The sequence below is a fragment of the Etheostoma cragini genome, chromosome 14, assembly GCF_013103735.1.
Source record: "Etheostoma cragini isolate CJK2018 chromosome 14, CSU_Ecrag_1.0, whole genome shotgun sequence".
Classification (NCBI taxonomy): domain Eukaryota; kingdom Metazoa; phylum Chordata; class Actinopteri; order Perciformes; family Percidae; genus Etheostoma; species Etheostoma cragini.
Window position 1 is genome coordinate 20,401,666 of NC_048420.1, and position 23,110 is coordinate 20,424,775.

At 38.4% G+C, this 23,110-nt stretch overlaps 3 protein-coding genes across 5 annotated transcripts; 2 read left to right on the forward strand and 1 right to left on the reverse strand.

Moving 5' to 3' along the window:
- Positions 1 to 569: 569 nt before the first annotated feature.
- On the forward strand, positions 570 to 3,095 carry LOC117956216 (gap junction alpha-9 protein-like). The gene is made up of 2 exons (XM_034891137.1): positions 570 to 921; positions 1,554 to 3,095. Exon 2 carries the CDS (start codon positions 1,571 to 1,573, stop codon positions 3,077 to 3,079), a length of 1,509 nt encoding a protein of 502 aa, XP_034747028.1. The 5' UTR covers positions 570 to 921; positions 1,554 to 1,570; the 3' UTR covers positions 3,080 to 3,095.
- Positions 3,096 to 4,280: 1,185 nt separating this feature from the next.
- Positions 4,281 to 6,726, reverse strand: mycbp (MYC binding protein). The gene is made up of 5 exons (XM_034891142.1): positions 6,394 to 6,726; positions 6,066 to 6,138; positions 5,869 to 5,917; positions 4,608 to 4,737; positions 4,281 to 4,483 (listed from the first exon to the last, which is right to left on the reverse strand). The coding sequence occupies exons 1-5, from the start codon at positions 6,406 to 6,408 to the stop codon at positions 4,439 to 4,441; spliced, it is 312 nt and encodes a 103-aa protein (XP_034747033.1). The 5' UTR covers positions 6,409 to 6,726; the 3' UTR covers positions 4,281 to 4,438.
- A 61-nt stretch (positions 6,727 to 6,787) lies between these two features.
- Positions 6,788 to 18,094, forward strand: si:ch1073-513e17.1 (sialin). Of its 3 annotated transcripts, XR_004659205.1 has the most exons (12): positions 6,788 to 7,024; positions 10,102 to 10,244; positions 10,561 to 10,778; positions 11,008 to 11,241; positions 11,605 to 11,779; positions 12,304 to 12,422; positions 13,468 to 13,629; positions 14,400 to 14,532; positions 16,272 to 16,419; positions 16,672 to 16,765; positions 16,878 to 16,968; positions 17,860 to 18,005. XR_004659205.1 is itself a non-coding variant. In XM_034891135.1 (11 exons), the coding sequence occupies exons 2-11, from the start codon at positions 10,160 to 10,162 to the stop codon at positions 18,025 to 18,027; spliced, it is 1,533 nt and encodes a 510-aa protein (XP_034747026.1). In that variant the 5' UTR covers positions 6,789 to 7,024; positions 10,102 to 10,159; the 3' UTR covers positions 18,028 to 18,094. The 3 variants fall into 3 exon arrangements, 2 of the variants coding, with proteins under 2 accessions (XP_034747026.1, XP_034747027.1); XM_034891135.1 differs by lacking the exon at positions 16,672 to 16,765 and having other exon boundaries at positions 6,789 to 7,024; positions 17,860 to 18,094; XM_034891136.1 differs by lacking the exon at positions 16,672 to 16,765 and having other exon boundaries at positions 6,793 to 7,024; positions 10,099 to 10,244; positions 17,860 to 18,094.
- The last annotated feature ends 5,016 nt before the right edge of the window (positions 18,095 to 23,110 follow it).

Consider the following 23,110-nt stretch of genomic DNA (forward strand, 5'->3'; position numbering starts at 1 on the left):
ATTAGACATGAATTGGCTCATGAAGCTGGTCTTTGGATGTGAGGAAACTACATCGGTGTGTTTATCAACTCTTTATGTGAATGTTCAGTCAGTTTAATGAAGACTGTGACAAAATATTTCAATTAGTCGACAGAAAATTTAAAAATTCTTCAAGTAAAACTTCTAACACTTGCTGCATCTCCTCATCTACCAAGACAGTATATTGAATATTTTGGGGTTTTGGACTGTTGGACACTGGTCAGACCTTATGTTGTTAAGTCATATAGGAATTGTGAATGACATTTTATGCCAATTATTTTCTCAATTGAATCCTTTTGTTTATAAAATACTATAAAAGACAATTGTAAAAAAAAATATATTAATTTAAATCCCTGTCACAGCCCAGATGACGCCTTTAGATGGCTTTATTTTTCATTTTAATGCAGAGAGTAAAAAGTATGAATAATCACTTATCCAAATTGTTGTAGATTCAATTATCATCAACCAATTTATCAATTAAATGATTCAGCTCTAGCTGCAACAACCGACACCATTCAACACTGGACACAAAGCAGGGACCCACACTTTTAGGTTACACCAGAAACGGACGGCAAACTCTTACACACTTTGCAACACATTTCACCCCTGATGACTATCAGGGACTGGCAGTCAGTCCATTCACACTGCTGCAAGGTAAATGGCAACAGAGCATTGCAACAGTATCGATTGTTTTTGTCTGTCACAGCCTATAAGTTGTGAACAACAAGAGCCAGCAGGGATCGTTTGTTTTTGTCCAGTTTTAACTAACAGTGGACACTGATTTCTTGCCTTGTAGAAGAGGATAAAAAAGATTAAAGGTCTGCCTGTAGGATTGTGTTCCACAGCATCAGCAGCAGTATTGCAAAAGGCCTCCATGGTTGTATTTCATATCTCAGATGAAAGGTAAGGTAACTAATTTTAAAATAAATGTTTGACCTTTTTGTGTAAGTCATGTAACTTCGTTACATAATTACAGAGAGCGGAATAGATCCGCTTTACGCTTGCAATGCTTTCTCTCTTTTGCTTTTTTCAGTAACCTTTTATGAACAACACCATGGATAAAAATGATTATTGTTTGACATTTGTAAGAGATGAGATTTTGTAGAGATTTGTAATGTCAAATGATTACCAATTTAACCAGTGTATCTTATATTGTTTTAATAAGATGCTGCTAAATGTTAACATACACTTTACTCAACAATACACATTAAAAGTACTAATGCAGCTAATTAATACTATCAGATTAGTACTTAGATACACATTTTAATTAGTGTCTAATGAGTTTGGGTTCTGTTGTAACAGAGTAGGCCTAAACTGGTTGTATAATTGAAAAGCTAGTTTTGAGCACTGGTGGGAGAAGATTTGGATCGTAGCAATACCACATTGTAGAAATTGTAAAAAAAAATTTAAAAAGTACGTAAATTAGTGTTAGAATTGATATACATTTTCAAATGTTTCATCATCAACCTTTAAAAATCCAGTATCCGTCTGGCTTTATTAATCATAACTTTGAATTTTGCTCTTTATCATTACAGCACTTCTGATGTAAAAAATGGGAGACTGGAACTTCCTCGGAGGCATCTTGGAGGAGGTGCATATCCACTCCACCATGGTCGGCAAGATCTGGTTGACCATTCTGTTCATATTCCGGATGTTGGTGCTGGGCGTCGCAGCCGAGGACGTGTGGAACGACGAGCAGTCAGACTTCATCTGCAACACAGACCAGCCCGGCTGCCGCAACGTCTGCTACGACCAGGCCTTCCCCATCTCCCTCATCCGCTACTGGGTGCTGCAGGTGATCTTTGTGTCCTCGCCCTCCCTGGTGTACATGGGTCACGCTATCTACCAGCTGCGAGCCCTGGAGAAGGAGCGCCACTGCAAGAAGGTGGCTCTCCGTCGGGAGCTAGAGGCGGTGGACACTGAGCTGGTGGAGATGCGGAAGAGGATTGAAAAGGAGATGAAGCAGCTGGAGCAGGGAAAGCTCAACAAAGCACCACTGAGGGGCTCTCTGCTGTGTACTTATCTGGTTCACATCTTGACTCGCTCAGTGGTGGAGGTCAGCTTCATGGTGTGTCAGTACATCCTCTATGGACATCGCCTGAACCCTCTCTACAAGTGTGAGAGGGAGCCGTGCCCAAATGTGGTCGACTGCTTTGTCTCCAGGCCCACTGAGAAAACGGTTTTCATGGTGTTCATGCAAGTCATTGCCTGCATTTCGCTCTTTCTCAGCATTCTTGAGATTATGCACCTGGGATACAAGAAGATTAAGAAAGGCATCCTGGACTTCTACCCCCATCTGAAGGCCGATCTTGATGATTACTATGTCGACAAGTCACAAAAGAACTCAGTTGTGCATCAGGTCTGCGTAGGAACGTCTGCTGGTCGCAAGACTACAATTCCCACTGCTCCGTGTGGATACACATTGCTGTTGGAGAAGCAGGGCAACGGACCTACCTACCCTCTTCTTAATGCCTCATCTGCATTCATCCCAATAAAAGGGGACCCTGGTGCAAAGCCAGACAGCCACAAGGACGGCAAGGAGCGCGTGCCGAGCCCCACGGAGCAAAACGGCAACTCCAACAACACAAGCAGCGAGACACGTTCTCCTCCTGCAGATAAACAGGATGAGACTGAGGAACAATCTTCACCCCATCATGAGGACATGGAGTGTCCCAGCTCTGAGTACCCCACCCTCCCCGTAGCAGACACCTCCTCCTGCACAACTCTGTCAGGCATTGTGAGGAAGTCCCGGAGGGTCAGTCCACCGTGGAACTGCTCCACTCTGGTCGAGGGGAACGGCTCAGACAGTGGAGATTCCTACCACAGGAACAACAGCGTGAAGCCACGCAGCAGCTGCGTCGGCCCCCGAGCAAGACTGCTCTCTAAATCAGACATTAAGAGACCGATCAGGTCTCAGAGCCCCGACTCGGCAGGGGAGCTGAGCTCAGTATCTCGACACAGCCGGGAGAGTAACAGCCCCATCGCCTCCCCTCAAAACCGCAGAGTGTCACAGGCGAGCAGTTCAGGCAGCAGAAGAGCTCCAACTGATCTGCAGATATGAACAACAGACTGAATGCTCGCCAACATGGCAACGTAAACCTTCAATAAGCCATGTTTGGGTGCAGGTTATGGGAACACTAAGTTACTGCAATTTTCACACATTTAAAGTTCTTTAAAAGACAAACACAAAAGGCATTTGTAATCAATTGCTTTAGAGATTATGTCCTTAAAACCTGTGGAAGAAAAAGTTCTCTCAGGTCCAATAGACTGGCGTGTTCACATGAGTTTCATTGACTGGGCAGAGGAGACAGATGCTCACTAGGAGATGTAGGATTCTCTAACCAGGAAGAGTTTTCTAACAAGGTTACAGGAAGCAACAGAATAAACAAAGGCTGAGAAGACGTTTAGTCACAAGACTGTCTGAATAGATTTGCACAGACCCAATACCGTCTAATCAAACTATTGAAAAAAGGTCCTCTAATTAGGTAAGGCGTGAATCTCTGCTGGAGCCGCTCTGAACAAAAGGTCTCACTGACCAAAGTGAAAGGCACAGTAGAAATGTCATACAGAACAGTAGGAGTTAGATCACTGAACAAGAAAGACAATATTAGCATCAAATTAAACTCAAACTCTTAAGTAATTTATTACATTATAGGTAAATATTTTCCCCAATATTTAAATCTGCAATCTAACACATTTTTTTCCAGATTTTTGCAGGTGGTGGTCAGACCACAATGGATGGTTTTGTTTCCGTACATTAACAGGCTTGTAGCAGAGATTCAGAAAGACATTTAATGATTTGAGTGTATACAGCTGCTCTGTCTGAATGATTAGAGGGTAATGGAAAACTGAACCACGAATCTATAATGCAGTTTCAGGTCACAACATGCCGTTACGCAACCGGATACTTTTAAATCAGTGACGCTGTCTGAATATATTCTTCCCCCATTTAACAACATGACTGAGATCTTCAATAAGAACATTTAACAGAATTATTCTAAATGTCTGTCACAAGGAAAAATAAGTGATAAATATCTTGGATTTATTATGGTGACCAAAATGTTGTTGTTGTTTTGGTGTCATACTTTAATTTCTCTTCAGGCACTTAAGCAGCAATCTCTGAATTATTATAGTTAATATCAATTAAAATATCTCTGAAGAAATTAAAGGCCATTCTGTAAATGTTGCCTGTATGTAAGCAGAAGCTTTTGGTTTGAAACAGGAACAATTGTGAAGTTACGACATTAAGTAAACTACTGATGTCAAATGCTGAAAAAACATTTATTTATGTGAAGGAAAAGTTGCTTCTATTTATAACAAAAATAACAAAGACTTTGTGATAGATTATTATGTAATAAACATTTAAATATTCTTCAAAAAGGCTATTTTTCTCTTTTTACTCCAGACAGCATTGACAGTTCTACTCCGCTGCTCCATCTTCAGGTGACGGTTCGTACTGCATCAGCTGAAAAATGATATAAGGGCAGAGGTTAGAGGTTACAGTGTGAGCACTCCCATACTAAAACTGTCACACTCATACACAAGCAGTCTTGTTTTTGTGTAAATTTAGACTTTTAGCAGAATCTCACCCTGTTCCTCAGCTCTTTGTTCTCCTCCATGAGCAGGTTGCATTTCTGTTGTAGGTCAGCCAGCTCCATGCGAAGAGCCACAGCGTCTGCTGGCTCTGGAGCAGCTGCACCGAGGTGAAGCTTTATGAAACTGTGCGGGTGGTTAAGGTCACTGTGTGCTATCAATAATCAGTCTACAGAATTCTTTGATTTTAACCAAGCCAGATGGATGAAGATTGGTGAAGAAAAACAACAGTGACTTGTTCCCCTCTAGGCCCATTCATGTAATACAAAATGATGAACTCCTCCGGCTCAAAAACAAGCTCCATGTGAACTATACTAATCTTCCTCCAAGTGTACTGTCAAGAAAATAAAGACTTTGGCTTCTCACAACATTTCCACATCACACATTTGTTTTCGATAGATACCTAAATTACAAAGGAAAACTACAGTGCTATAAGGTTGAATCATATCTTTTTCTGTTAGCTTAAAGTCTCCTCTTATGCTTTTTGATCTTTTTGTTATTATTTTATTGTGTTATATATATATATATATATATATATATATATATATATATATATATATATATATATATATATATATATATCTTTTTTGTGCATGTTATAGGTTTGCAAAGTGAAAAAGCTAAAAGTCCACTCCAAAGGACTTCCCATCTCCAACAGAAAACACTGTTCACAAACTGCTCCAAACAGCTTTGTTGTAGTCCAGCTTTTACTTCCGTGATGAGCGATCGTCACTTTGTAACACACGTTTTAAAGCTTGCCTAGCTATTCTCATGTCAGGCCCTCATACTTTGCTTCTGACTGGCTAGTAGTCCTTACCTAGATACTGCATGTGCGACTCCCGACAAAGATTGAACGGAAGTAAGATGCCTCATTGTGCAGCTAAAACGCATGAACACACAGGTAGAAAATAGGAGCTGTAGCAATGTGCACTACAACAAAAAGATGGTGTTTTTTTCTAAAATTAAACCATGTCAACCTATTCTGATATAACCTCTAAATACAATTATGAACCTGAAAATTAGCATAATATGAGCACTTTACGTAAAACACGACCCATAATTCTCAGCTACATCATTTTTGAGGAAACTTGAACAACGTCAACTCTAAGCAAGAACCTGAAAATCCGGTTTTTAACCGTGAATAATAGACTATATATTATTTTTCAATGTATTTTTAATCAAACCATGCTATCTATTTTCTACCATTTTTACACATCTATGTTATTTAAAACTGCATACATGGAAAAAAAAGGATACTCCAGTGCATTGTCAGGTTTGTCATTCTCCTCATAAAGTGTCACTAAAACTGCAAAAAGAGAAACGAAATAATGATAATACAGCACAGCAGGTATATCGGTGAAAAGTGAGTGAATGTGTGGATTTAGCACCATGTTCCATATTGGATTAACATTTACACATGGACATGCTGGTATTTGTAATGTTTTTATACCTACCGCTTGTTATAGCGTCAAGAACTCCAGATTTTTCCAGATATCTTCTGAATTGCTCTCGCTTTGATTCTGAGGCCTGAAACATAAATTAACCATTTGACTTGCACATAAGTTAGCAGGACACGTTTGACTTTTTTGACGTTTTATCCACTGGCTATTTAATTTGATTTAATCCCGCTTGAGGGACGTTCACTGCTTCTTGGAAACAAGCCATCATGACAGTAATTTAGCTAGCTAGCCAGCTAGTTAGCTCACACTTCGCATTAACAACTACAACATTTACCGAGTAAAAGAATTAACAGCTACAGAAAGTATGACAACAAATACTTACTCTGTAATGGGCCATGATTGCGACGATATCTGTAGTAATTACAGTTGCCTTATTAGCTGAATTTAACTCTTGGCCGTTGGGCTACAATAGCTAGCTAACCTTACGTTTACTTCAGTTTACAACACAGGAGGAGGAGGATTTCGTTGCCATAACAACACACTAAAACGGCTGCCGGAAATATGTTTCTTCGCGATCAGGTTTAAATTGTTTAAAAAAAATACAATTTAAAGAAAATGCTGTAACTACTTAGCAGTGAAAATACGTTTTAAATTTGGTTAAATATTTAGTAGTTTTATAAGCTAGCTAAAGGTTGAAGCTCGAGCAAGAGAGCAGTGCCGTTGGTCATGTGCTGAAACGTCACATCCTCCGCACTAATTTCTAGAACGTAACAATTAACGGTCTATGAACAATACAAGATGGCATCATTGGAAACCACTCCAGTTATTTATAGATTTGCGTTTCCTCATAGCTTCGGTCATATGACTGTTTTTGTCAAAACAGCAACACAGATCATTTTCTGTCTCGCCGGGTGTGAAAAAGACACAATTGATATGATACGGTTCAGGTTTCATGTTCTTTTACGTTCAGACTGCCTTTAACCAGATGTCTTAGGTTTAAAATCATTCACAAGGTAAGATGTTTTTGACGAAATATCCATAAAACTAATTAAGTCGTTGTTAAATTAGAAACGTTTATACACGAGTTAAAGTTAGCTAGCTGGTTAACAAACAGGCTAAACCATAATGTAACCAACCTAGCAGGTTCAAGGTAACGTTAGATGATGTGAGGGCTAATGCTGACAGTCACAGATCTGTGTAACGTTAGTGTTTGTGTGATATTTTATTTATTTATTTATATTTCTGCTATATGTCTGACACTTGGCACATAACAGACACCATTCACGCATACTTTAGGATTTACCTATGTTAAACTAGCTGGCTTGAAAGTTTGTACTGCATTGAATTTGCCTATGTATGTGTGGGTGGTGCATGCATACAATACACATGAAAAAGGGAATAAACAATAGACAAAAGAGCAAAGTAGGTTACTGCAAAAGTCAATTGCCTGAATATAGACATATATTTGGACTCATATAGACATATATTCAGGCAATATGGTATTGATCGCGATCATTTATAGATTTTGCACTTTAATTTCCACTTGTTTTATTATATTAGTTGTTAATTTAAATTAGGGAAAGAAATGTACCTTTAAAATCAATAACGTACATCCTTGCTGTCCTTTTAATGCAGTAAGCAGTTGGGTTTCAGAACTGGGCCTTACACATTGCTTTCCCATTGTTTATTTTAAACCGTGGTAACGTTTGTTTCATATTGGACATTGGACGTTATTATGCAGCTTGCCCTTTTGACGAATCCATGTCAAATCACTTTTGTTGGACTCGGCTAACTCTCTTACACATTGCATAATGCTTATTCATTTTGAAACGGACTTAACTTTCAGCCCAAATAGGTTTAGTGAAAAAAAGGGAACTTGAAAACTTAAAATAATTACTTAGCACAGTAACTGACCTTTTCTTCCCCAGTTCACCTCAAACAAGGAGTCAGAAACGGGGTCTTTAGTACTAGATTAACAGTTTCAGAAAAAATGAAATGAATTGGGCTTTTTTTCTGAGGATCTCATGATAGGCACACACACACACAGACACACACACACACACACACACACACACACACACACACACACACACACACACACACACACACACATAGTTGCACAGACATTCACTTGTAGACATGTGTCACATGGTAATGCACAAAAGTATATGCTTTGTCATGCATACATACTTTTCACATAGCACAATATATTTGGGATACATAACGTGTTGGTCAATTTAATGCTAACTGACAAATGTTTAAAAACAGCGTGTGTAACATGTGTAAACAAAAGTGTCTTGAGAATATAATTGATCAATTTCTATAAGATGTGTAATGAAAAGTCCCTGCGTGAGGAAGGCTCATGCTTAGGAGAAGTCAAAAGGTCAGAAATATATTTAGGGACCAGATTTGATTTTTTGAATGTGCTTTAAAGTGGTGGCCAGTGAAATCTTAAAATCAATGAAAGCAGATCTTGAATACTGTTTATTCTTCAGTGATAAGTCAGGACAGATGCTAATAGGGACACCTCCAGCACATATCCAATAGAGATAGACTCCATACTATTAGGAGAACATTTAACAGTAAAGTTTCTGGAGAACACACCTTATTTGACACGATGTCACCGACTGGAAACTTTTGCAGACAGATCAATGCAAACACTCAAGATTTGTGATTTTGTACATAATCAGTATTTAGAGTCACAGATGTATTCTCACAGTTTTTCCTGATTGTCTTTTTCTTATAAACACTGAAACTTCACTTCCTGTAAATTATAATAAAAAATGTAAACTTCCTGAGAAATAAATCCTTATTTGGAAACACTTAGTTATTAATAATTTTCTGACTATGAAATTATTTGATTAATTGATTAACTAACTAACTAACTACTTAACAATTTTTCAAATTTTTTAATTTTTTTATTGAACTCAGAGCTGATTGGCCAGTCGTTATTTTGACGTGTTATAGAATGCTGTGATGTACGTAAGACCTTTTATAATTTTATTTATTTTTTATTTTTATTTTTTTAAGGGATGAAAACTAAATTATATTGTAAAGATATGCAATTATGACAGTATACACATCACACTATAAATGTGGAAATTCAATTTACAACAATATTAAATAAACAATAAATGTCGAATGTCGAAAGACGAATTTGGTGTTACGGAGTCTCATCAAATACATTCTTATAACAGTCTATACATTTGCCGCTTTTTTATTATTGATCAAATAAAGTGATTAAAGAAGTGACTTAACTTCCACAAAAGAAGTGGGAATAATGGTCGAGAATCTAAGAACATTTGTTTATGAAGAAAACTGTTCCTACTAAAAACAATGGAAATCCATTGCCAGGCAACAGCCAAGTAATTTGTTTTTGTTGCTGTTTGCAGACCCTGGGCTGTCCACAGAGACAACATTTTTTACAGTGTGTTCTGGGGACAGGCAGCTCTCGGACAGTGAGGAGATGTTTGCTAGAAGTGACAAATTTTGTCCAACCAACAAACAAGTTTATTTTTCTCAGTTTCTGAAAAGCATTTTATTCAAAAGGTTTTCTTCTGCCAGCAACATCACGAGTCGTTACTTTTATGCACATCAGAGCTAAACAGCAGCAAGTGCAAGAAGTGAAACTCAAACCAGTGACTCAGTGTTATTATCCTGGCTTTTTCTTTTAAAGACAAATCCACTCAATAACATTTAGCACCACTTACTGTACAGATTCATTACTCTTTGATATGTTTGTCAATGCCACAAGTGGCTGTATATTATATATATATATATATATATATATATATATATATATATATATATATATATATATTTCCTACCAACAGCCTCAAACCTAAATATGCTACTAGACTAAATATAGACAAAAAAATGCATAAAATCCTGAAATTTCATGAGCTTGCACCAGCAAATATGTGTGCGTGTGCGTTTAAGCTTTTTTATCAAACTCTGCATATGTGCTGTGTCACTTGACTTTTATTCTTATATTACTTGTCTGTGTCATGTGTTTTTTGCAGAGCTTCCTTCTGCGATTGTTGTTTGTGTTTTTCCTGTTTTCTGATTACTACCTTTGTCCGTCCAGCAGGGTTCGTTGACACCATGGCTCAGTGACATCATTTTACAAACCCGATATTTTAAGTGTCATGCCTCAACCAAACGGCTACTCCATCAACTCGGCCCCTTCGGACGACAGCGAGGACGTTAAACCCCTCATTGAGAATGACGCAGGTGTTTGTTTTGGAAGCAGATCAAATGTATTTTAATCAAGATTTTTAGAGTTAACATATTTTCACATGTAAGATGATGTTGGTTGATCTTTTACAACTACAACAACAACAACTATTAAAAACACAAAAACTCCAAATTGCGGCAGATTGTCTGTCACTAGACTTATCAGTGCTGCTCTTAATATATTTTTATTTAACAAAACCATTAAATAAAAAATAAATTCTCATTTCCAGCAAAACATTAATTAAGCTTAAAAAAAATAAGATATGCTCACAGTCCAGACTACATGTAAATATAATTGCATTGTGTTTCCCAGTCCCTCCTCAGTGCTGCTCGGCTCGCCTCAACCTGGCCTTCCTGATGTTTCTCGGGTTCGCTGTAGTCTACGGTCTTCGTGTCAACCTCAGTGTTGCCATGGTAGCCATGGTGAATATCACTGACCCCAAACCCTCCCAGAACACCTCTGTGATCTATGCCTGTCCACTGCCAGCAAGGTCGGAAAACACCAGTGACACTTTCCTACAACCTGAGGGGGTAACAAACAATCTTTAAGCAATTTTCCTAAACATATATGTGTGTAGTTTGGAACAAAACACTTGATAACGAACCCACTTCAAGATATCAGTTTGTCATGTCAGTTTGTTGCTTTCTTTGTTTCTTTTCTTGAACCAATTTACACATTTAAAGACACACTGTACACAAACTCTATCACCTTTACCGGGTGGTGAAATCTCTTAGACTTAAATGCGTCCTCTGGTCCCAGACCCCACAGTACCTGTGGGACTCGGAGACTCAGGGCTGGCTGCTGGGAGCCTTCTTCTTCGGCTACCTGTGCACACAGATCCCGGGCGGCTACCTGGCCGGTCACTTCGGGGGGAGCATCTTTCTGGGTTTGGGTGTGCTGGGCACTGCTGTCCTCACGCTGCTCACCCCTCTGGCGGCCCAGATGGGTTCCTACTGGCTGTTTGCACTGCGAGCATTGGAGGGCTTTGGAGAGGTAAGAGTGTGTGACGCAGGACAGAGGAGGCTGCAGGGAATATAAAGGGCACAGTTAGGTGCTTGTATTTGTTTTCCCTCTGATGCTTTTGTTGCCTTTACACTAGAACGGCAACGATCACTTATTGTCATTATTGATTAATCTGATTATTTTCTTGATTATTTGATAAAGTGTTTATAGTATAAAACGATTTATAGTTTATCAAAAACATTTGCTGTTTCATCATTTCAGCTTTGTTTTACATTGCAGAATATTTTTATAACATTGAAACTTTGGTTTGCTACACATCTACATTCCACATGTACGTATTTTTCTGTCTCACTCACTGCCTGTCTTTCTGAATGTGTCTCCATGGTTCGCCAGGGTGTGACATTCCCGGCCATGATGGCCATGTGGGCTCGGTGGGCTCCTCCTCTGGAGCGCTCTCGTCTGATGACCCTGTCCGGATCTGGGGCCAACTTTGGGGCCTTTTTGGCTCTGCCGCTCACCGGTTACATCTGCCAAACCTTAGGCTGGCCCGCTGTCTTCTACCTCTGTGGTGAGCGATGAAAACCCAAACTCGATCACATATACATGATGAAATACCTTAGTTTCTCACAGGGAAGATGTTTAATGCTGAACAACAATAAGACATTTAAACATGCAGATCATAAATCGCCTTTCTGATATTAATGAATAAAATGAGAGAAATGTTATTTGACCAACATAGTTGTTGCCGTATGACAAACTGATATCACTTATAGTAATTTGTAGAACACTAAGGCTTGAAAAAAGCAGTTGTCAAATCATTACTAAAAGTAGTAATACCACATGTAAAAATCCTTAAATCAATAATTAATTGTTATTTCGGTAGAAGGAAAAAAAGTATTGGCATCAAAACTACGTACAAAAAGTAAATGTACTCATGCAGAATGGCTCATTTAAAAAAAAAAAAAAAAACTGTATTAATAGATTATAATTAGTGAGCCATAATGTGTACATCACTTTAATGTTGCTTCTAGTAAAAGTTTAAAAGTACCATAAAGGTAGGGCTACACTCTCTCTGTCTGTGTCTCCCTTTAGGGAGTGCTGGTTGCCTCTGGGCCGTCTTTTGGTTTATTTTTGTATCCAACGACCCTCGCACCCACCGTCGAATCAGTGAAGAGGAGCGAGATTACATCATAAACTCCATCGGACCTCAGGTGCACAAACATTAACCAATGTTTTATGAACCAACCTGCAGCTCACATTTCTCAATCTTGCTCTACTTTTTCTGGTCAAAAAGTAAGCTGTCGTGATTTAGAAATGACAAAAGATGTATTAGTTTAAAGATGTTTAAACCAGAAGACCCAGAAGAAGGAAATGCGTTGTCGCTGCTTCTCTTTGTTGATAAAATATTAAACTCTGACCTATTGCAGCTTTAAATGTTTGATTTAAACACATGAAACAACAAATTATCATCATGAGTCCACTCATGCAGTTTCCCTTTATTGCCAGTTGGTATGCAAGCTGCAAAGAAGGTGTTTTATTCAGTTATTTAAAGATTACACTTCCATCCAGCTGGATGTCTGAAAGGGAGTTTTGGATGAATTGAAACTAAGTTGTCCCTCACACTTCTACTCCATGTTGAAGAGTTGTTCTACTTGCAGTGTAATGTTTTTAAGTTCCCTCTCAAATGTCCTGTTGCCTTCACTGTTCTGTTTTTCTTATTTTCTCTTCCCCTCAGCTGTCCTTTGGTTGTTTTGCTGGTGTAATGCCAACAAGTCATTATACACATTTAAATCCAACTCTGTGTCATGGCAGTTTGGGCAGTGTGGGCAGGTGAAGGGTAATGCCAACAAGTCAGATTGCTGATTAAAATGTAGCTCTGTGTCATTGCATTGTGTGCGGACGAACGTGTACGGCTTCCCTCTATGGCCACAGCGCACGGAGGTCCCAGCTGAGCAGATCAGGGGCGGTCGGTCGTCAGCCGCTCACAGAGACCGCTTAGACCTCGTCTGCTTGAGCTCCGTGCAGGGTAGCCAATCACTTTTCGTCTGCACACACCGCCCATAGAAAGATGACACAGAGCTGGATTCAAATCAGCAAAGTATCCCTTTAGTGAAAGCTTTCCTTTCAATCCATGTAAATCTGTTGAATAATATTTTCTTTATATCATTATATTAGTGATAGCTAAGGAATTAGTATAGTTTTTTGTCATATACTGTATGTGTAGTGTTTTCTAATGATTTTGTCATGCACCTGCAGGGTACAGGTCATGGCTGGGCCGTGCCCGTGTTGCCCATGCTGCTGTCGGTCCCTCTGTGGTCCATCATCATCACCCAGATGTGTTCCAACTGGAGCTACTACACCCTGCTCACCTCCCTGCCCACCTACATGGATAATATCTTGCACTTTGACCTACAATCGGTAAAATTTCAATTTATTTGTTCCTACATTTCATATTTAAAAATGAATAAGAAATGTTAGTAAGTAGCGATTGAACAAAATGTAAATAGACGGCTAGCGTACCCCCAACAGAACTGGAACACATATTATAAACATATTTATTAATGACCTTAAGAGGTGCTGGTAGGCTATATGTTAACCTTTTGAACTGAGCTGGACTAGCTGTTTCCCCCTGCTTCCAGTGTTTATGCTAAACAAAGCTAACCAGCTGCTGTTTCATATTTTCATATTTACTTTACACACATAAGAAACACATCGATCATCTTATCTAACACTCAGCAAGAAATACAATACCTGTTATCATCAAATTAGAGCTGCAAATATTAATCCAGTAATCGATTTGTTGTCAACTTTTAACTTAATTGCAACTATTTTTATAATTGATTATTCAGTTTGAGTCATTTTTTTTATTTTTAATGGTAACAATTCTTTGATTCCAGCTTTTTAAATGTAAATATTTTCTAGTTTTTCACTCTTCTATGATAGTAATCTTAATATCTTAGCGTTTTGGAGAAAACAAGAAATTGAAGGACGTCATCTTTGGCTTTGGAAAACACTGATTGACATGTTTCACCATTTTCTTACATTTTATAGACCAAGCAACTAATCAATTTATCAGGAAAATAATCAACACATTAATCGACTATGAACACGATTGTCAGTTGCAGCCGTGCATCAAATCCTTCACAAAATAGGCCAACAACTCTGAAAAAATCTCTGTCTCTGTCCAGAATGGGTTTCTGTCGGCCCTGCCGTACCTCGGTGCCTGGTTAGTCTCGACTCTGTCAGGTGTCGTAGCAGACAGTCTGATTGAGAGGAAGGTGTTCAGCATCACCAATGTACGCAAGCTCTTCACACTCGCAGGTAAAACAAACCTTTCCTCTCAGATACTCTTTGTTTATGTCACGTATACACATCTTCTGCTTGATTGCTTCTGTCTGTTTTGTTTTTTTGATTTAAATTTTGGCCAATTTTACAAAAACATACAAATGACTAAGTCAAAAAAACAACCAATCAAGAACAACAACAAAAACGCCAACAAACACTTTTTATAATTTAATTTTTAATTTGTTTATTAATTCCCAGTGGAGAAATTACAATTCACACTCTGCGTACAAACTTTGTTAGTAATCCCACACAGGCCTGAATTACACACACATGCTCAGGACCTATGCATGCACTAATGGAGAGATGTCAGAGTGAGTGGGCTGCCAGCTGAACCATCGATTGGGGGGGTACGGTGCCTTGCTCAAGAGCACCTGGCAGTGCCCAGGAGGGGAAGTGGCATCTTTCCAGCCACCAATCCACACTCTGTAATTTTTGGTCCATATTGAACCATATTGAGCCAGTGACCCTCCGGTTCCCAACCAACTCCCTACGGACTGAGCTACTGCCACCCTACTTGTTCAAAGCAAAGGGAATATATCCCTGTATACTCTGTGAAAGGAACCCAAATCTACTTACGTTTATCCTGGGAATTGGACATCTTCTGTGTCTGGTTGACTGTCACAGGACAAAGAATAGATGTTTATGTGGAAGTTAAGGACTCAGAGAAGTCATTTACATTGGACCGTTTGATTTTATTTGTGTCGAGGGCAGTGTGTATTTCACTTTTGACAGTATTGTTTTGGCTCTGGCACAACTGTGGCTGTTTACTTCCCCTTTTTGATGAACCCTGTAGAGGTTGTGGCTTTTTACACAAACCCACACTGATCACGCAATAATGCTAAGCCTGAAGTCCCATTTAACCTCATAGTCACATTTTTATTTAGAATACAATGTGCTGGAGTTTAAGGGCAAAACAATAAACCTGTTACTGTCCAAATATGCACACACTGCACTGTCTTTGTTCCATTGTACAAACAGTGGAAATCAAAAATTATAAATTAAATTATTCTGCCTGTCTTATGGAAAGTGTGTGTGTGATTTATCATCTGATATTAACTCGCTCTTTCTTTTGAACCGCTACGAGTTAAATTCTTCACTTACCAAAGATTATTTTGAAGTAATTACTGGACCATCTGCAACACCAAAATCCAAAATGTAACCACTGAAAGGATTTTTTCAGAATACGTAAAGGTTATGATTTTATGTACTCCAAATGTGAAGGTGCTTTGACTCAAGTAACTGTTTAAATTTACTGTATGTTTACTGGAGTAGTAATCACCAATAACGTACAATTCACTTACCTAAAGGAATTATATTTTCACTTTTCCAACACAAAGTCTCAGTTTTCAGAATGTTCCTTAAAAACTTAAGGAAGTGTCTTCTACACAGGAATTGGTATGTTGGTTTTTCAGTTAGTAGGTAAATTATTAAGGAGAAATTAATTTATTATGGACCGAAAAACTAATTACAGGATCTCTCATGACTCACGTTTCGAATGTAGTAATGCTGCCCTCGTCTGGTTTGGATTCAGTATTGAAAGAATTGCACGGATTTCCAGATTTCCAACCAAAGTGCTTCATGGTTTACTCATTAGCTTAGAAAGAGATTAGCTTATTAGAAAGAGAACGAGGAATACCAGTGATGCTTTCTTCAAGTGTACTGGTATTTCCTAGTTTTTTTTATTTAACATCCATCACATCCCCTCCTCTCTGCAGGTGTGTTGCCAGCGTCGGCTCTCCTCGTGGCTGTGAGTTACGCCGGCTGCAGCCACATCCTTACCGTCACCTTCCTCACGCTCTCCACAACCATAGGAGGGGCAACCGCGTCCGGAGTCTACATCAACCAAATAGACATCGCTCCTCGGTGGGTGTTACCTTCCATACTCCTTCCCCACTTGGATAGTTTTTTAGGATTAGGGCTGCATGGGGCTATTTCTCTTCAAATGTCCAGAAATATTCTGTTTTACAAATATATGAAACAGATAAAAGCAGCAAATTGTGTAATTCACAAACCTGAAACCAGAGAATGTTTTGCTCTATTTGTGGAAATTTACGAAAAACTTAAATTTAAACTAGTTATCAGACTTTTGTTCTATTCATCAACTAATCGTTTCAGTTGTGATGAAGACTCAGTCGTTTGAACAGTAATATTTTGAAGTGGACAAGCTTTCAGCCAAATCCTCAAGTTTTGGTCATCCTGACTCATAATTGTACGTACAATTTTGTATGTGTGATACACATTATGATTAGGTAGGATTTTTCACTGTCTTTGTAATATAAAGAAACACTGAAGAATATTTTACCTGCCTCTCTCTCTTTCAGATACGCGGGAATACTTCTAGGAATCACCAACACATTTGGGACCATTCCTGGTGTCTTGGCACCCATTGTTACAGGATACTTTACTAAGGATGTAAGTCTCTAAAAAGGAAGATTGTTTTGGTCCCTTAAATGATCATATAGATGTGGTGCTCACCTGGTTGAGCGTGCGTCCCATGTACAGAGGCTCAGTCCTTGGTTCCGACCTACAGCTCCTTGCTGCATCTCATTCTCCCACTCTCTCCCCATTTCCTGACTTCAGCTGTCCTGTCTAATAATGGACAAAATAATCTTCAAAAAAACACCAAATATATGAGGCTTGAGTTCTTTTAATGACATTCTTTAAATGGCTGATCTTTTACCCAAAAGAAGAGATCACTTTTGAGTATTTTAGTTAGAGTGGAAAAGCCTCGAAAACAACATTTAAACTATTACAGTACTATAAGATTTTAAAGTTTAGTTTAGAAATAAAAGCACTCAAATCAAACTGCCAAAAAAAAATCAAGAAAAACTGTAATGATAAACTAATACTTTGGGGGTTTCCAATAAGCTGTAATTTGAATAATTTAGAGGATTGTACTGTTGACTGGACAAAACAAGCATTGTTAGCATGTTAGCATTTGAGACTCCGTTTCTCACTTTTTGCAAAATTTTTACAAACCGAACAATCAATCGAGAAAATAATCAACAAATTAATAAAATAAAATAATAAAATAATCAGTAAAATCCTGCTTTTACAGTATTGTACAGAGTATTATACATAAAAGTAGAACAGACACAGGGGATATTTTAAAGCGTCTGTACTCGACATTCAGAACATTAATATAGAAGCAAACCAATATTTTCTTTCTCAAGCTATAGCAATGGCATCCTGAACAGAGAATGAAGTCACTCTCTCTGTGTATAAGTACCTCTAGTTGGGAATCACTGCTGTACATAACGGGGCAATGAAGTAATACACTACGTCTTCTTCTGTGGTTCTTAGCACACCCTGGCAGGCTGGAGGATGGTGTTCTGGGTGGCTGCTGGGATCAACGTCGGCGGTGCCCTCGTCTACACAATATTCGGCAGTGGGGAGATCCAGCCGTGGGCCGGCATCGAGGAGGAGAGTGCAGAAGCAAGGAAAGACCGGAGCAGGTCCATCTCCACATAAAACACAAAAGTTGAGGCGAATACATCTGACAAACGCAAAGAAAAGTGGCAGATGTTCTACGCCTTTAGAAGACTGTGGCATATATTTAAACCCAGGGGAATAGATTGGAGCACTAACTCTATAAATTAATAATAATTAATTACATTTATATAGCGCTTTATCATAGACTCTCAAAGCACTTCAGGGGGAGGACTACTCTCTAACACCACCAATGGCCCAATCCCAAAGTCCGGACTCACAGACTTACAGACTTTTGCTGCACGTTTTTACAAACTTCGTAAGGTCTTAGTGTTGTCCCAATGTCAGATTTCAAAGGGCGGGAGGGTTTGAGTACACTCTTACCGAGCCCTTACTGTGAGTCTGCAGACTTCAATGCAGACTTCACCAAAGGGAATTCCCCACAGTTGAAAGCGTTGTGACATTTACCGCGGGGACTATAGGGAAATCTGGAAATTACAAAGGTAAACAACAGCATGACACACGACCACGGAGCCGACCTGCTATCCAGCTCGTAAAACAAGAGTTTGAATAAATTTGAAATCAGCCAGCCGTCTCCTGGGCCTTGGTCGTGTGGAAAGCAACAAATTTAAAATGAAAGTACCCAAACCGCAAAGTGTCAGCAACATCTTTGTTATTAAACGTCGGTGCAAAGTGCGGTCCCAATCCCATTTATACCTATCTGAGCCCATGTGGCCTCACACACTCACTGACTTAGCACCTGAGACTAGTTAAGTCTGTGAGTCTTTAGTCCTTAGCCCTCCTTTTAATTTTAAGTTATGGTCTTCTATTGGGCCAATGTGTAGCACCCACCTGGGTGATGCATGGCATCCTTACGACGCCGGACGCTCACCACACATCAACTGCGTAGAGAGGGGAACGTATTTTTACTGGTGGGGAAAAACCGGAGCAAACCCACATGGACACAGTGAGAGCATGACAACTCCACACAGCCCGGGACGACCAGGGCTTGAACCCTGTACCTTCTTACTGTGGGGCCACCGTGCTGCTAAATTAATGTATGAATCGCGGCATCGTGGTAGAGCAGGCGCACATATATATAGAGGTTTACTCCTTGATGCAGCAGCCGCGGGTTCAACTCCAATCTGCAGCCCTTATTTTAAAGTTTGTGTTTTTAAATTGTCTGCGGCATTTTTATCAATAATATCTTGGAAAGTTTACACTCAGGTAAGCATTTGAACAATAATTCCAGCAGAGTGAATGATTTTACACACATTTGTATAGTAATATTTTAAAGTAGAAAAATACCTCTGCTGGATATTCACTGCCTTTACCAATCAGTAAATTGTTAATAATAGTACTGTTCTCTCTGTTTTCTGTTGTAAAAGGTCACAAAGACATAATTTAAGGCACAACTCTATTAAAGTAATATTTACATTATAATCTGTGATATTTTCACCCCAGGTTAGAGAAACACAATCAATTTGTATGATCTTTTTTGTATGTTTTTTAAGTTTGTCTTGAGCTGTGAACGAGATGGGACCATACGTATACTGAACCAGTCTCCAATAGTAACAAACCAACCGCTTTACAGCTTCCACTTTGCTTGCTTCAGCAGCTTTGTTTACAACTATCTGGTTTCTGACCAATTCTAGACTGAAAAAAAAACACCAAAGGCCTTATATTTGGTAACAGTGCCAATATTGTAATATATTATATTTCTAAGAGATTTTAATCAATTATTTAGTATTTTTTATTTAGAATTATTTAGAGTTTTTCAGTTTCATCCAGAAAACCAAAGCACCTTTTACTGCCAGAATTGGAGCGTTTCTAGGAAATATGGGGATTTGCATTGTTTTTAATCTGTTTTTAATAATTTTTTCAACTGCGATAATTAGAAAAGACAAGTCAAGCAGTGTGTCAAAAGTGCAATAATTTATTTACATTCTGTGTACATTGAAAATTTGTGCGGTTGTACAAAATGTTTTATTGTGAAAAGAATCAAGTTTGTATTACTGAGTAAAACTAAAATATGTGCCATCATAGGGAAGTCTGTGTGCTTATATTTCTCTTCAGACTATTGCGTTGCAGATTGTTGTAATTTTACAGTCAACTAAAATCAACACAGGAAATGTATGTGTGCATGACTCTCGGCTTTAGAGGCAACAAAGTGAGACAAAGAGGGAAAAAAAACCTAAAGCACCACATGTCCTTCACAATTCTTATAAAAACTGGGTAATTTTCAGATGGTAAAACCTACTAGGACAGGTCCTCAGTGTCCTCAATTGTAGCTACAGCCCTGTAGATCAGGGGTCTTCAATGGTATCTAAGTCACGGACCCCTTATCTGAGAGAGGGACGGAGCAGGGACCCCCTGCTACATACTTTATTAAGTTGCATATTTAACTGGATCTACAACAACGTGTGGGAGGCCTAAAGCCTTTATACGTACCTTTTAGCATAGAAAACTAACCTATAAAAATAATCGTTGGTATGATTTTACAAATCATGTTTTAAAGTTAAACATACATGTGACAAACTTTAGGAATAACTGCATTATCTGCATCTTTGCATTATTATTATTATTATTATTATTAACAGATAAGGACAACCTCTGAAAATATGGAATGATGTGGTAAAAACTGTAGAGAAACATCTGAGATGACTGATTTTGCCCCTAATACTCGACAGGAGATTTCAAACTTGAGCCACCAGGGGGCTCCTTGCCTTCTGCACCCTGATGACTGATGGTGAACAACAAGGTTGTCTATCCTGAAAGGTAACTTTTAGCTGCAACAGAAATATGTTTATAGATATTTACAAAAACGGCATTTCTATCAAGTAATCATATATGCACAAAGGAAACACAAAAGAAAGGCATAATAAATGTATTTTACCTTGCATTATGTCACAAAGCCTAACTAAAGTCATATTTATAGAATCTACAATGGGGTTTTCCGCCAGAAAACATTGTATGGGAAAGAAAAATTGGAACAAGAATGTACTTTAACATTGTCAGAGGAGGATTGGCAGTCTGTGTGCTAAGTCCAGTCAAACAACCGCCTCTCTTAAGTAGAGAGAATATTTTTTAATATATGAGAAAATGTTTTATTACACTAGCACAGAAAATTAAATCTTAAAGAACTCAACTTGGGTTTTTAAGGGACCACTTTACTTGAGTATTTCCATTTTATTCGGCTTTATACTTCTAGTCTACTACATTGTGGAAGCCAATAGGTTTTACTCCACTACATTAATGTCATGACATTAGTTTCTTGTTACTCTGCAGACTCTGATTATTAATATAAGCAACGAATAAGGTATAAATTAATGTATTATTGTAGAGTATGCTGATGACCGATATATGATTCTGGAATTGGCCATTCTGCATAATGAATATTTTACTTTTGATTGGCTTCTTTTAAGTTTATTTGCACAAGCTTAAGCTTATGTTATTTTTAAATGACTTTTAGCCTACTTGTAAAATAGTATTTCTACAGTGTGGTATTGTGTCTTTTCTTTATTTCCCCCCCCCCGTATTATAGACCTTTAAGAAGTAAAATCTCTGACCCACTTCTTTCTTTCTTTATCTGTCTATGCGTCTTTCACCCATAGACAGTTAAAGAAACCTTTCACCATTGACCCGTGTTGCCGGATGCTTGCATCAGATTTTCGGTGAATGACCCGGATGTCCTTGTACACCGGTTTAGTGGTGTAACGGGAAATGTCGCCCGACGCCCCGCCTTTTCGTCACGTCTTGCCTTTAAACTTTTCTACCCATTACGCCACGAAAACGTCCTCCTCCCCTCGTCAAATAACTCTTCTTGAGTAATGTTAGATTTATCATGAAGCTGGCTTAATTAATGTTTAATTAGCGGTTTTATTCGGATATGTACCAAAGACTGTTAATACATTTTACAACAGCGAACCATGGCTAACTTTAGCAGCTTTAATAGCACGAGAAATGATTGACTTGACATTATTATTCTCTTTCACTTATTTAGACGTTATGGCGTGAATTATTGTCCATTAGGGACTGTAACACAACATAGCGACCATGGTGTACTTATTTATTTATTGCCGTTTTAAAACCTTATATCCAACTTAAAATGATGCTAGCTTTGGTCATGTTAGCATTGTGCTGATGCACTTTTCATGATAATGCAGTTGTGTGACAGTCCTGGAAGCGAGTATCTTCTTCCCAGGGTGGCATTCCTTCGTCATCCTACGAAACAAAATGTTAACATATTAACACATTATTAATGCATAGCAAAAACTTTACATTAATGTGGAGCCTTTGTTCTTCAAATAAAAAAATAATTTACCCCCAATGTCTTTATTTACGCATAGCCTATGTGGTGGTCATATTTAATTGTATTTGTTTGGTTCAATGAAAAGAAAGTTGACACAGTCCTAGTCCGTAGCATGTATTAGTACTGTTATTTATTTATCGGTTCCATATTTATAGTCACAAACACAAGTCCAAGGTCAGGAGTATATGAATATGTTTCTTGAAAAACACAGGCTGCAGGGTAACTTATCTATTCTTTCAACACAGCATTGCTGAGACCAGCTTTATTGACCATAGTTCCTGCGATATATATATCATGTCCCTGACTCTGGTATATTCAATTGTTTCTCTTATTTAAATGTTTTATTCAGTTATGTTTTTTATCGCATGGGAGTCCTGTCAATTTTCTCCTGTGTTTTTGCTGTACCACAAACCTGTACATAAGTGGAAAAAGACGAGAAGAAGACCATTTGGATTTTTAATAATGACACATTCATAGCTCACATAAAATACTGGACTAGAAACCCCACACATTTTTGTTGGAAGCAGGATGCGCATTTGTTTACCTTAAATTATACAATTTTTAGATGTTATGGAGTTTCCACCAGTGTACGGCTCAAATGCTATTGTAACCGCAATTTACCAAGCATTTGGAACAGAAAACATACACTTAACTGTTGACAAAAGGTTTTATTTAGCCCAATATCACATATAATATTTCAACAGCTTTACACATTCACAACAGCTATGTTACAGATCCAGAATCTGCATATGGGTACAAAACCACAATGAAAGAAGCAACAGGTAATCATAGCCAGTGATAGTCCCTGCTGCT